Consider the following 14522-nt stretch of genomic DNA (forward strand, 5'->3'; position numbering starts at 1 on the left):
CCTCCTATCAGGTTAACTTGTTTCAGGTATGCGGATCCCCACGCGTTTTTTTGGGAGCTACTAACGTAACCACAAGCGAGCAGTGTACCCTAAAACACATAGTAACTACGATTTTAACCCACCAGCCATAATAATCCTGCTTGAATTCGATCTAGTATTTCTAGCACGGTAAGTAAGTCGTCTGGGAACACAAGAAATTATAGGCTATTTCAAGTTAAAATTCGAAAATATTACGATAAGCACCCTATATTTTAGACCTTGGTTGAAAATATATCTCTGCATGAAAGTGTTCCAGAATTCTCTCATACTTTCAAATTATATTCTACGTACCACGAGGATAAATTGCCAGGCGGAGAAGTTCTAATTAATATGATTATTAACATAATACTGTAACCTACATATGATACTATATGCTCTAGGGCGCAGCTCACCTATGGAGCATGTGTATCTTGAATGATACATTGACATTACCAGACTTGACATGCTTCTGCTCCAAGGGGCTCCTAATGTCCAATGAGTCCGGGCTGCGAAATACCTCAAGGAAGAGTTTTGGTCAATAAGCCCACAACAAATTTATAGAGATAACACAAAAATTATGTTGAGTACTTGGCTTTTGAAATAAGTAAGCGCCGCTTTAGCTCTTCGCGACCAGGTTGAACAGGGTGATTGTATGGTAGATTAAGAGAGGGGCCCGACTGAGAAAGCCCTCTAATTAAGAAGACTGTATGACCCAGGGAAGAGTCCGCTTGAATAAATGAGAGGAAAGGGGGTTGACTTTTAAGAAAAGAAAGTTTGCAAGGGACGAGATTCGAACTCGCGCCTCTTTCGAGAGTGGGAATTTAAGCTTGAATCCACTATTTTCTTGTTAATAATGTGTCTTAGCAATATGGAATGCCTAGAGGCACCTACCCGCTTTAACCACTCTATTTAAATAGCAGGTAGGAGCTTCCCCTCTTACTCGGTAAAGTGTTTCGCACTATAAGCGCGTTAAATTAAACCGAAAACCTGTCTTCCATCACGGTGCACTCCTGGGCAAGTAAGTCCTGAGCGCTACCACAAAGACTACCAGATATGCCCAGAAATCAGCGCAGATGCGCATTAGGCTGAGTCGGCTTTGTCTGGGTTGTCTTGAGGAACACGCTCATTCATCTTCCATCACCCCTAGTTAACTTCTGTTGTCCTATGCTTTTACATCTACAGGTATCTTTAAAAGATAATGACAGGTGCCTTAGTTGCCAGGCAGGCAATGGTGCTGATGTGTAGATGGCTTCAGTCTGTAGGCCTCTGCCCTCCCATAGCGTATTCAGTCTTTCTCTACTTGCTTCCTCCCAACGTGAATACCTGGTTCTTCTCTTTTTCCATCATCTACATAGCTGTCCCAGTGTACCATAGGACCCTCGACAGCGGCGTCGTCAAAGAACACACTGTGACCCTCTTTCCACACCCCTCCTTTGCCAGCTCAGAGAAAATACCTTACTAACATTTTGGACAACACACCCGGGGTCTAGGACTGGCCACATGAATATTCCGATGTGCCTTGCCTCCAATACGAGGATGGAAAGCGCCGTACACGACCTTCCTGATGAGAAGGCGGAGTAATTGGCTGAGAACATGGCAGATACAATGTCCATCACCGAAGGTGTAACGGGTGGAATGACCTGGACAACTAAAAGAAGATATTCGATAGGCAGATCCGACAACGCATATACCGACAATGAGGATTGTTGAGAGCGTGATAAAACGAATCGTCGGCTTCGAACTCGCAAGGGACAAGAATAGCATCTGAAGTAGCTCCTGCCACTGATTAGAAAGATCCGCTAATTGCACTAGCCACGGTTAGGGGCTCTCGTTATTCAGGGAACATGGATTGAAATGATCCGAGCGAGAGCCATCTTGCGGTTCAATTACGATAGAATCAGGTGATTCCCTGAGATAACTGGGGGATGCTCACTCGATGGCATGATTGATTGATGCTAGAAGGGGCTAGAATGCAACAAACCAGACATTTATGGCGAGACAAAGTTGAACCACCCGAGATTCCGATATTTAACGAACTTAGGGTTGTACACCTGACGTCACTCTATGATTATCGGCCCGACCTTATCGACCTTATCGATCATCGCGTTGATCTTATGATGAGATGGGTGTATAAATAACACTCAAGAGAGCGCTGTAGCTTCTCTCCCACTTTCACCACCCCAGTGGATTCCTTCACAATGAGTAGCGCAACTTGTGTGCCTCTCTCGCAGCTTCCATCGTCTATGTCAATCATCGATCGCATTCCGAACGAGGTAAACCCTGGAGCGGTATCATCGACTGCTGAACTAGATTAACTGACTGATCTGTCTAGGTCCTGCTTCAGATCCTCGAGGAGCTACCTGCCTTATGTCTGATTGCGCTAGTACCAGTCTCGCGTCGCTTCCAGAGCCTCATCAATTACACCCTAGAGAATCGCATTCGTCGTTTCTTCGCAGACGGCGAATTCATCCTGTTGCTCGATTGGTATGAGCCGGCCAAACAAGGACTGTCGCCATACTACAAGTGCCAGTATCTTGGAACAGATGAATTGGACTGTACGCTCAACGATATGTCCTTCGACAATACCCACACTTCCCACCAGGAGAGGCCAACTGCCCTGTTCTCGCGTTATCGACCAGAACCCATGAACGACGAGCCTGAGGACGAGTCTCTCCCAGGTAGGATAAAGCTGATGGGGGATGTCGGGTGTGTCAAGTCTAATTTTATCCACATGAGGAAAGAGGAAATCGGCAAATGTGCGATATCAAATGTCGCTCTGGAAAATGATGAAGACTTTACCCAGTTCATTGTGAGGCTCGAGATGGCCATGCAGCCCGGTCCAGATCAAGCGTACACACGGAGCATGCTGATGCATCACAAATCATTTATTCGCATTAATCGTGAATGGCTTAAGCGACAGGCTGATGGAGCCGAGCCTCAGACCGTGGAAGAGAATGAGAAAATCTGCTGGATTGACGACAGCATGACCTTCGGGTTGAAGATGGCTGTACGGAAGTTTCCCGACATTGAACCAACCAGCATTGCCAGGCCCCGTCATGAAATGCCTGAAATATTTGAGATCACTCTCAAAGGTAAGGGATCTTCTCCAATGGGCAAGGCGAAGGCTAATCATTACAGAATTCTACATTCGCCCAACAGCCCTGCTCGTTGCCTCTGAGGCTTATCGCTTGTTCGGGCATGACTCCCAATGTCTCAACTTGTTTATGAGAGCAACCCGATACTAAAGACAGACCGAAGGACCAGCGGTTGTAAACCGACACCCATGTCTTCCCTGTCCTTTCTTCCACCCCATTTCTCTTTATCTTCCTCGGGATCTCGGGAAAACTGTGGCTTTTACGACTTATGAGACAATAGAAAAAGCGAGATCTGCATTATTAGCGTTTATGCTCGAGGAATACCATAAAGGACTATTCGCTTCCCTCTCATATCTGATGTTAAATATATAAGGTTTGGGATACCCACGTGCCTAATAATATTATTACATAGCTATGTATAGACACTCTGTAACTAGATAGCTTGGCCAAGATATACTCCTATTCAAGGAGACGGAGTCTATCCTACCAAGAGACTAGTTTAAACTTTATTTGACATGGGGAAACCTGACTTCCTATTTTGGTAAGACTACCCATCGGGGCTGGAAGGGGCCGCCTTTCAAGGGGGGCGTGCTGAAAGTCTATGTATATACATGTATATAACTTTAGAACCTCTTATTACGCGTGATTGAGGGCCAGAATTTGGTCACTAGCTCTTGACATACAGTTGCAGGAAAAAAATAGTGAAGTAGATGGGGAGGTTACTGCTACCGGGGTTCTAAAGGTTTTGGTGGTAGGCACATTGAATGAGTGTTCAGCACCTTCTTTCTACTGCTCTTCTTCACTTTCTATATCACCTGTAGCTATAACGCATAGCTGGATGTGTCTTTGAAAAATGTGTAATCAAAGGTGGTGTCGAACACTGTTACTGTGTAAATGTATGGACTGCAAAATCACAAGAACATGGGCTCCTCATTGATAATACAGGTGGTTATTCGGGTTTAATGCAAAGGCGATTCCGAAATCAAAAATAATGAAGTTGCATAAATACATCAATAAACATCTAGTCGAATAATCAGTTACAGGTGTCATGTTGTGGCCCCCATCGCCCCAAGGATTAGAAGGAAGACACAAAAACAAGCGCTGTCGTCAAGAACACTAGTTAGTTATACATCTCCACTACAAAAGACGTCATATGATTTAGATCATGATTGTTTCCATCAAAGAGTACCAAACATGCCCAAGATATACTAGAATCATCACCAACATCTATAAGACTCGGGAAGCCGCGTTGATGAAACCGGGCCGAAGCCGCATTCGAGCGCAACAGCCCCCATAGAAAAACTCTGGTCGCTCCACTCACAGGGAATCGGCAGTGCAACCGGTGTTGCCGAGTATCCGGCAGCCAATCGCGACAGCGCGAGTCGAGTCAAGATGTGGTTTAATATAGGAACCAGCCGAGGTTCACGGCTATCAAGGTGGGTCTTTTTTTTTTTCTATGATCGCTCATCTTCATTCACCCTTATAGGCAGGATGGTTTCCTTTTTGCCCATTTTGATCAATTTTTCTTGTCGATCTTGCCAGGCTGTTGATCTACAGCAACCTGCATTCCATACTTATACCTGACACGCGACCGCGCTGGCTCCAGTCGACACGGAGAAGACCCCGGCTTATCTGACAATGGCTGCCCACGACGGGGGCGAGACCTCGCTCCCTTCCAAGATCCCCTTTTGGCGTCTCGTCTTCGACCAGAAGGTGATCACAGCAGAAGTCGCGCGATACCCCTATGCAGGGTCCGGCACCGAGGAGGATCCCTTCGTCGTGACCTGGTTGCCTCGCGATCCACGAAACCCGATGCAATTCAGCACGATCAAGAAATGGGCTATCACGATCCTCGTCTCGTTTGCGACCCTCGCGGTGGCTCTCGTCTCCTCGGCCTTCTCGGGTGGCATGAGTCAGATTGTTGAGGCCTTCGGTGTCGCCGAGGAAGTGGTTATCTTGGGTGTCTCCCTGTTTGTGCTGGGCTTCGCAATCGGCCCTTTGATCTGGGCCCCGCTGAGCGAGATCTTCGGCCGTCGTCACATCTTCACGATCAGTTTTGCCTTCTTGACGGCATTCAATGCCGGCGCGGCGGGCGCGCAGAACATCCAGACACTGATCATCTTGCGCTTTCTGGCGGGATGCTTCGGCTCCTCGCCATTTGGCAATGCCGGTGGCACGATTGCGGATATGTTCGCTGCCTCGCAACGTGGCATTGCCATTAGTTTATTCGCCGCGGCACCGTTTTTAGGCCCGACGATTGGCCCTATCATTGGAGGCTTCCTGGCGACCGGGGCTGGTTGGAGGTGGGTTGAAGGGTTTCTGGCCGCTTTCGCGGGCACACTTTGGCTGTGTCTTATCTTCTTGCTGCCTGAGACGTACGCCCCGGTCCTCCTTCGTCGACGCGCTGCAAAGCTCTCTGAGATGACTGGCCAAGTGTACCGAAGCAAATTGGATATCGAACGGGGACCTGTACCGTTGGGCCAGACTCTGAAGACGGCGCTCTCACGGCCGTGGATCCTGCTCCTCCGCGAGCCGATCGTGCTTCTCCTATCTATTTACATGTCGATCATCTATGGAACCCTCTATATGCTCTTCGCGGCCTACCCTATTGTCTTCCAGGAGGTTCGCGGCTGGAGCGAAGGCGTGGGCGGTCTTGCATTCCTCGGAATCTTGGTCGGCATGGTCATTGCTGTGCTGTACACCTTCCCTGAGAACGCGCGCTACGCAAAGAAATGCAGCCAGACGACCGACCGACTTGCCCCCGAGGTACGACTCCCCCCGAGTATGGTGGGCGGCGTCGCGCTGCCCATCGGACTCTTCTGGTTCGCCTGGACGAACTACCCCAGCATCCACTGGATGGCCTCGGTGGCCGCCGGCGCCCCGTTTGGATTCGGCATGGTGCTCGTGTTCCTGAGTGTGTTTAACTACCTGATCGACTCCTACACCATCTTCGCCGCCTCGGTGCTGGCAGCCAATTCCGCGCTCCGGTCCTTGTTCGGCATGGCGTTCCCCCTCTTCACCACCTATATGTACTCCAACCTCGGGATCCACTGGGCCTCTTCGATTCCGGCCTTTCTCTCGCTGGTATGCGTGCCGTTCCCGTTTATATTCTACAAGTACGGCGCCCAGATCCGCCAGCGGTGTAAATTTGCTGCTGAAGCCGACGCGTTCATGCGCCGGCTTGTCGAGGCGCGTCAGGAGAAGCCTGCGACCGAAAAGGACGAAGAGAAGGCCTCTCCAGATGCTGCAGTGGAGGATGGCGAGGCCAGCACCAGTGATAGCGAAAGTGAGTCCACGGTTCCGTCGCGCATCACACTTGGACGGCTTGCGTCGCGGGCGTCGCGAGCCTCGCGCCAGTCGGGTCGCTCGCGCCGAAATTCTACTGCGACGCAGTACGAGGAGAATCCTTATGACCTCGACCTGGTCAATACCAGACAATCTGCCATCAGTGGCCACCGGAAGGATTGAGTGGTGCAGAGTGCGATGATATCTCTTCGGGCCACTGGAGCTATGGGATCGTGTGGTGTAAGACTTTTGGATAAAGTCACGCCAAGATTTATACTGCATATCAGGCAAATGGGTCCTGCTCATCTTTGATACTAGATCATATGGGTCAGTCCAGATCTTGGTCGCAGACACCGTGACGCCGAGGATGCTGCACCGCCTGCTGTGACGCCGGACGCTTTGCATCCCGGGATTGCGGCGACACTTTTTTGTGAATATACGACGCAGTTCAGGCAGGCTTGGGCTGGAATGGACTTGGCTGGAAATCGAGCCTGCGTCCTTGAGCCAATAGCTATCTGTATATACCCGCATGAGACTCGGAAAATAATTGTAATCATCAATAATGACAGCCAGCTGCATGACATGATCAGAGACCAGGCGAGCGAGAAAGTATGCCGATCACGAATGAATTTAACTGCACCGTGAAAGGATTCATGATGCTTTGTTTATGCGAGATACGTCTTGAGTTGAGCTTTAGATGTGATCCACCAATCCACAATAAAATCCCGATCACTCATCATCCCCACAGCCTCGGTCCATCTCCACCTTCACCCAGCTTCCCCGGCCCCTTTGGCTATACTTATACCCAGCTCCAGCGACCATGCGCGAGTGATCGACTCTGACTTCTACCAAATTTCACCCCGAATGTTCCCTGCACCGACATTATGGCCGGGAAAATCGACGCCTATGTCGACTGCGGTATGACATCCCCACGCCCGCGACTCCAGCGGCCCTAGCGCTGCTGATTCTCAACTGACGCAGACTCTAGTCTCGCCGTACTCGTACTATGCGACAGTGTATCTGCGGCGCCATCGGAAGGCGCTCGAGTCGCACGGCGTGCAGGTGGAGTGAGTCGCGTCGTTTTACGGCGACCGGCGCGGACCGGCACTGACGGCGGCAGGCTTCACCCGGTGTTCCTGGGCGGCATTAACGTTGGTTCGGGTCGGTGCTGTGCCTTGCTGAGGTGAACTGGACAGCTCGCTGATGCAGACACGGTCGACGGCAGGAAATAAACCGCCGTGGACGCTGCCGGCCAAGGCGGCGTACTCCCAGTTCGACTCGGCGCGGGCCTGTAGATACTTCGGCGTGCCGCCGATCACGACGCCGGATTTCTTCCCCATTCTTTCCATCATGGTAGGTTGTGCCTCTGGAAGATGAAGCGTACAGTCGAGCTCATTGCGACCAGCCGCAGCGATGCATGATCTACATCAAGCGCCGGTACCCGCGCGAGCGGTTCGAGACCACGTTCCTCTCGCTGTGGGAGTGGATGTTCTACAAGCACATCGACATTAGCAAGCCCGAGCACATGACAGAGCTGCTCCAGAGCCATGGATACTCGGACCAGGAGGTTAAAGAGATCTTGGCGGCGGCGGCGAGCCCCGAGTATAAACAGGCGTTGACGGCGACTACGCAGATCGCGCTGGACAAGGGCGCGTACGGCGCGCCGTGGTTCTGGGTGCAGAATCAGGAGGGCAAAGAAGAGCCGTTCTTTGGCAGTGACCGGTGCGTGCTTTCAATGGAGACAGATGGTCTCATCCCTAGCTGACTGGTCATAGATTTGCGTTTATGTGGCAGTACCTGGGACTTCCGTTCCAGGATGTAGCTCTTGTCGAGAAGGGGAAACTGTAGCATCGAGACAGTATCAGATGTCATGATAACATTGGGCCAGTCTTAGCAGTGCAATTAGAGTGATCGAAATCCACCATCAGAACCGGATCCACTGTTCGGCCTTTCGGCCTTGGTGACTCACTGCTTAGCCAACACCAGCATGTCGCGCCGACAGGCCGAGCTCACTTCAGCAAGGTGCGATGCTAATGACTCTGGCATCACGAACTGTATAAAACAGCGCTGATGCCTCAATTGCTCACCAAACACCCGCTCGCAGTCGACGCGCATCGCACCACACCCGGATAAGAACGGATCCCCATCCCACTCGCTTCTCCCCCACGTCCCACGAGCCCCACGGCGCTCGAACTAAAACCAAACCTGTTGCTGCTGCGCTTCCATCTTCTCAACACTCAACATCTTCACCCGGTCAAATTCCACTGACACCGCATCTATCATCATGTCTGGAGTCCGCGTCGCATGGATTGGCCTCGGCAACATCGGCCGGGTAAGTACACTCTCGGTCCATCCTAGTATCCAGACCCCGAGAATCCCCCCCCCCCCCCCCCAAAACTCAATCCCCGCAATGAAGTCATAACCAGCTAACACGCAACACCAGGGCATGAGCGCCAACATCGCCCGAAAGGGCCCCCAGTCCAGCCTGACGCTGTACAACCGCACGACGGCCCGCGCCACCGCGCACGCCCAGACGCTGGGCAACACCGTGCGCGTCGCGGCCACGCTCCCGGAAGCCGTGCAGGCCGCCGACGTGATCTTCACGTGCGTCGGCGACGACCCGGCGCTCGACGCGGTGGTGTCGGGCCTGCTGTCCGACGCCGCGGCGGACCTGTCGGCGAAGACCTTCGTCGACTGCTCGACCGTGCACCCGGACACGTCGCGGCGCGCAGAGACAGCCATCACCGCGCGCGGCGCCGGGTTCGTGGCGTGCCCGGTGTTCGGGGCGCCGAACATGGCGGAGGCCGGGCAGATGATTGTCGTGCCGGCGGGCAAGCAGGCGTCGATCGCGAAGGCGACGCCGTTCTTCGACGGGGTGACGGCGCGGGCGACGGTGGACCTGTCCAACGGGACGGGCGCGGACATCGACGTCGGCGCCGCGGCGACGCTGAAGCTGCTGGGCAACACGTTCATCCTCAACACCGTCGGCGTGCTGGCGGAGTCGCTGGTGGCGGCCGAGGCGTCGGGGCTCGGCACCGGCCCGCTGAAGCAGTGGCTGGATCTGTTTGCGCCGGGCCCGTTTGCCAAGTATGCCGAGCGCATGTTGACGGGCGATTACTACCAGCGCGAGGAGCCGCTGTTCGCGGTCGATCTGGCGCGCAAGGATCTGCGGCATGCGTCGAGTCTGGCCCAGGCCGGTGGGCAGCGCATGCGCAATGTCGAGGTGACCGACTCGTTCTTGCAGGATGTGAAGGCCGAGAAGGGGGAGCAGGGGGATGTCGCGGCTGTGTATGGCGCGGCCCGGAAAGCGGCGGGCATGGAATTTGGGAACCAGTGAGCAGTTCATTGGGGATGGACGTTCGGGGTACACACGGTTTTGTTATCTCAAGGTCATTATAATGAATGTTGATTTGCACATGATTAAATGGAAGTGATGCCACAGATCCAACGAAGAATCAGATGGATTGAAATTGCAGTAACAGCAGATGGGTGGCCGCTGGCCTTGTAACCGCCAATCGAAGTGACGGAACCGAGGGATCATGTTATCCCCTCCAAGATCTTCATGTACAAGTGGTCCATGCTGTATGTCGCAAAAGAAGGGGCTTGTCATATAGCACAGGATAGCAGAGAGTGTCACAACCATTAGTTTCACCGGTATTTTGCATAAACTTGGGGCGTATTTAAAACATAGGGCATGCGCAATCCCTAGCATATGCTGTAGCATGAGCTTCTGTCAGAGAGAAAAGACGGGAGGAATTTGAGAGGAACTTGACCGGCAATATATTGCGCCGTGGTGATGTCCTGTTCTGGTCTTGGAACTGCACCGCCCACAGCGAGCCATGGACGGTGCCCAGGCAGTCAGAGATCACCAAAGCCCAATCTCGGCCGACAGACGGCTCCGATGTTGGAGTCGTTTCGACAGCAGGGCCCCCAGAATAGGTCCACCGAAACCTGTAAGCAAGATCCCGACAGTCTGGAGAACCAAGCAGATCGAGGAAACTTCATTGTTGGTATTATCTGAACCTGACATCTTTGATTCAGCAGCTATATTTAGACGGAAACGTGAAGATGGCCTGGAGCGAGGAGAGAAAGAGAAGAAAATGGGAGTTGTGGGATTGAGCCAACTGCGCCCATTCAACAATATCGATTGAACGCATCTAGAGTACAACACAGCCCGAGGAACGAGGCTGATGAGAATCGGAATTCATGCTCCAGAATCTAGCAGATGGATCTTTCTTCATAACAGCGGTATATCGCCTTCCCTTCAACAAGGACGGATGTCGACGACATAATTCCTCGTCTGACAAAGTATGCTTGCTGCCATCCGCCATCAGGCCAGTCGCGAATCGTCGTCGAGGACTAGCAATGATACTCTCAGCACCCATCTCATACTTCTCCAGCATGGGTTGCGACCTCCACCCTGGATCGTGGGGGCTCAGTCCCGGCCCAAGATCAATCCACTGTGTCAAGATCAGACCGGCATCTCGAGCCCCCAAGTCCCGTAGCTCCAGACACCATTCGGTGTTACACTTGGAACACTTGCCGTATTCAGCGCCCATCGATGAGCCAGAATCGTATGCGAGTATGTGCGAGCTAATCCGGTCAGAGATGCCGGTTTCCCGATTGTTAATATGCGCACATAACGAGACTGGGCTTCCACCGGGGCGTAAGAATGAGACATTTGGACGTCTCACCGCCACGAATGCTTGAATGCGCAAGCAGAGACTTGGCGCCGTCGGGCATATGCGTGCCTCAATTGATGTCAGAGTGGTTTGCGTCTCCGAAGACCATGTCTCCTGCAGTATGATCGCCGAGGGGTGCTGGGGTGCTTTATTCTCGCAGAGCGAGTCCATTCGCACCTCGGTGTAGAATAGCGAGTCAGTGGAGATACCATATTATGGTCCGTGATAGAATCGTCTCATAGCTAGATATACATGAGTGAACTGAAGATGGTAGTAGCACCATTCTGGATAGGTCAGATGTGCAAATGGGACGTTCATCCAGCGGTATTTCAAGTCTGCGAAATTGAGAGAATCGAAGCACTTGGGCATATCATATGACGCCGGTGGCGGAAAACGGCCCCAGAGATGGAGTTTTAAGCAAACAGAGCAGAGATAGTATTCAGGGATGTCAAGGGAGAGCCTGGTCAAAAGTATGGATCTCTCATTCGTCATATCTCCTGGGGGGCCTTTTGGTAGTCGATGTTTCAGCGATATTCCGTCTCCCAAGGACCAGAGAGACAGTAGTCGATGATTGCAAAGTGCAAGACATGCTAGGTCCCCTTGTGGTAAAAGCTCTGAGATCAGTAGTAGAAGTTCGACTGGGAGTCCAATCAAGGTAGCCGGCCGATGGGCACGAGCCATCATGCCTGATTGTTCTGATCAAAGATGTCGAGGAAAGGGCAGGGCGAGGAAAAGCGTGGAGAGAGCCCTCAGGCAATATCTGAGCTTTCCTGCCATTAGCGAAGCATCCGAAACTCTGAGAGTGAGGGCGAAGATGAGCGATGATCTAGGTAGTTTCAAGGCTCCATCCCTGCGGCCGGCTAATGTAGGCGGTCACAAGCAGACGTCACGCCTTCCACATATACATAACTAGTACATTCTTACAAAAATCAAAAACGATCCTCGCTACAGATATGCGCATTCTCTTGAGCTGCCAGGTTTACGAAAGATGTAAAAGGTAACACTATACCAGCTACTAATATGCTTTATATGAAATAGGATAGACACTATAGCATCAGGATAAATGGAAAGCCATATTATTCAATTCTCGTCTCAGATTAGGAGATGGTAGCAAGTGGTGGATTCAATATGCACAGAGAAAATATTCATAAAACTACAAGAAGCATGAAGCCGTTGCCTGTTGGCCTTTTGAGATGCGAAAGAGCAATGCGAGGGCAGTCTACTGCTTCTTCTGGATCTCGGCCGGCTCGTGGTGCTCGCCGTGCGCGTCCTTGTTCTCGCTCGACGCGTGGAGATCGGCGACGATGCCCTCGGGGGCCACCCAGCTGGCGGACTTCCAGGGCTTGACGTGCAGGACGTACATGGTGTCGACCTCCTCCAGGGTGCGGCCCTGGGTCTCGTTGACGAAGAAGAAGACGATGAGAATGGCAGCGAAGCAGCAGGCGGCGAAGACGTAGCCGTAGCGGTAGTCGATGGAGCTGGAGATGAAGGGGGTGAAGAAGGAGATGAGGAAGTTCCAGGTCCAGTTGGCGGCGGTCGCGACGCCCATGCAGGTGGCACGGTAGCGGAAGGGGTACATCTCACCACAGATGGCCCAGACAATCGGACCCCAGGTGGTGGCGAAGCCGACGATGAAGAAGCAGGTGAAGACGATCATGGCAACGCCGGCGGGGTGGGACGCCGGGGTGACGTGCAGTACCTCGTGGCCCACGGAGGCCCAGATCATGAAGCAGATGAACATCCAGGCGGCGCCGACCATCAGGCAGTTGCGACGGCCGTAGTGCTCAACGACGTATAGACCAGGAAGGGTCATGCCGAAGTTGACGGCACCCAGGATGATCGAGGTGACGTAGGAGTTGCTCAGACCGACACCCTGGAAGATGGAGGTACCGTAGTAGAAAATGAAGTTGGCACCGGTGAGCTGCTGCAGCGACTGCAGGGCAATACCCAGCATGGTACGGTAGAACATGCGGGGCCCGGTCAGGATCTCGTGCCAGGGAGCAGTGCCGACGGCGCGCTCCTCATCCAGCTTCTGCTTCATGTCGGCCATCTCCTGCGCAACAACGCGGTGGTTGGTGGGGACACCGTAAAGCTTGGACATGACCTCGCGAGCCTCCTCAACGCGGCCGTGGCGGTAGGCGAAACGGGGCGACTCGGGCAGGAAGAGGGTGCCGATGCCCAGGATGAGGGGCCAGGCAAAGCCAATGCCCATGGTGATACGCCACGAGGCAGTGGAGTTGATGCGCTCGGTGCCGAAGTTGATGATATAGGAGATAAAGATACCAAAGGCCACGAACAGCTGGAAAGCGCTGACCATGGCACCACGGACCTGGCGAGGGGCCGACTCACTCTGGTACATGGGGACGACGCTGGACAGAGCACCGACGCCCAGACCGGCGACCCAACGGCCCAGAGCAATCTGGTACCACTTGTCGACGGTGGCGATCTGCACAATGATACCAACGACGTGGATGAGGGCCCAGAAGGAGATGGAGAGCTTGCGGCCAATGCGATCCGCAATGGGGGCGGCCACAAGGGCACCAATCATAGTACCGATGGAGAGCTATCAAAGGCTTGTCAGCATCCCTGTCCATCGACACGAGCGGCAACAACACATACCAGACCGACGATGAGGCCGTTACGCACGTTGCTGAATGCGTATTGACCAGTGGAAGGGTTGTACTGAGCGAAGCGCATCTTGAAATCGGTCATGGTTGTGAAACCCGAGATTTGACCTAGTCATCGAATCAGCCTTGGTGAACCTTTGCTGTGACTGTTCAAGCCGGGTTCGCCGTGTAACCTACCAGTAGAGTAACCGAAGATGAAGCCACCCATGGAGACACACAGACCCAGGATGAAAGACCGCCAGGTCAAATACTTGACGGGGCTGTCATCGATGATGCCTTGATTCTTCTCCATAGTCGAGTCGGCGCGGGAGGGAGTTGGGGCTTGAGAGGAGAACTGAGAGTCCTCAGCAGCAGCAGGCTTGAGCCTTGACATGACATTTCCAATGCCCATGGTGAAAGGAACTAGTCTAGGGGACAAAGATGAGGGGCCAAAAGAGGTATGGGGAAGAGAAGAAGAACAGCGAGCAGAGGGGGGGGAGGGTGTCAAATAAATACGGCACGCCCGGAGAAGTGCATTCCCCCTCGGGGTACCATGGCAAGCAGAACGGGGGCCCGTATCTCATGTCCCACGATTGAGCCGAGTTGGGGCAGAGGAAAATTCGGCTGGTCACGCTCTCCATACTCCGTACGGAGGCGGCAGCACGCTAACGTCTCCATACGGAGTAAGTCTGGCTTCGGAGGGCGTCTGGGGTGGAGAAAGGTGGAGATTGGAATTTGGGGAGAGCGACTTCCTTCCACGTGAGTTGCAAACAATCACTATCACTACGAATCCTGATTGTGAACGTGGTTCCTAGTGGTGTGATACATAGTTCTTA

The 14522-nt window shown here is 52.9% G+C and overlaps 6 protein-coding genes across 6 annotated transcripts; 4 read left to right on the forward strand and 2 right to left on the reverse strand.

The window, feature by feature from the left end:
- Positions 1-2216: 2216 nt before the first annotated feature.
- N7459_009026 (F-box protein) lies at positions 2217-3263 on the forward strand (the record flags this gene model as incomplete). The annotated part of the gene is made up of 3 exons (XM_056948194.1): positions 2217-2291; positions 2351-3110; positions 3157-3263. 3 exons carry the CDS (start codon positions 2217-2219, stop codon positions 3261-3263), a joined length of 942 nt encoding a protein of 313 aa, XP_056795419.1.
- Positions 3264-4751: 1488 nt separating this feature from the next.
- Positions 4752-6581, forward strand: N7459_009027 (MFS transporter; the record flags this gene model as incomplete). Its single annotated transcript, XM_056948195.1, has 1 exon — positions 4752-6581. The coding sequence occupies one exon, from the start codon at positions 4752-4754 to the stop codon at positions 6579-6581; it is 1830 nt and encodes a 609-aa protein (XP_056795420.1).
- A 701-nt stretch (positions 6582-7282) lies between these two features.
- On the forward strand, positions 7283-8246 carry N7459_009028 (putative DSBA family oxidoreductase; the record flags this gene model as incomplete). Its single annotated transcript, XM_056948196.1, has 6 exons — positions 7283-7316; positions 7387-7465; positions 7519-7549; positions 7608-7751; positions 7804-8120; positions 8174-8246. The coding sequence occupies 6 exons, from the start codon at positions 7283-7285 to the stop codon at positions 8244-8246; spliced, it is 678 nt and encodes a 225-aa protein (XP_056795421.1).
- Positions 8247-8682: 436 nt separating this feature from the next.
- N7459_009029 (NAD(P)-dependent oxidoreductase) lies at positions 8683-9735 on the forward strand (the record flags this gene model as incomplete). The annotated part of the gene is made up of 2 exons (XM_056948197.1): positions 8683-8730; positions 8842-9735. 2 exons carry the CDS (start codon positions 8683-8685, stop codon positions 9733-9735), a joined length of 942 nt encoding a protein of 313 aa, XP_056795422.1.
- An 820-nt stretch (positions 9736-10555) lies between these two features.
- Positions 10556-11251, reverse strand: N7459_009030 (uncharacterized protein; the record flags this gene model as incomplete). Its single annotated transcript, XM_056948198.1, has 1 exon — positions 10556-11251. The coding sequence occupies one exon, from the start codon at positions 11249-11251 to the stop codon at positions 10556-10558; it is 696 nt and encodes a 231-aa protein (XP_056795423.1).
- A 1048-nt stretch (positions 11252-12299) lies between these two features.
- Positions 12300-14098, reverse strand: N7459_009031 (sugar porter family MFS transporter; the record flags this gene model as incomplete). Its single annotated transcript, XM_056948199.1, has 3 exons — positions 12300-13643; positions 13700-13815; positions 13885-14098. The coding sequence occupies 3 exons, from the start codon at positions 14096-14098 to the stop codon at positions 12300-12302; spliced, it is 1674 nt and encodes a 557-aa protein (XP_056795424.1).
- Between the last annotated feature and the right edge of the window lie 424 nt (positions 14099-14522).

Source organism: Penicillium hispanicum (genome assembly GCF_028827665.1).
Source record: "Penicillium hispanicum strain IBT 35686 chromosome Unknown utg000008l_segment0_segment0, whole genome shotgun sequence".
Classification (NCBI taxonomy): domain Eukaryota; kingdom Fungi; phylum Ascomycota; class Eurotiomycetes; order Eurotiales; family Aspergillaceae; genus Penicillium; species Penicillium hispanicum.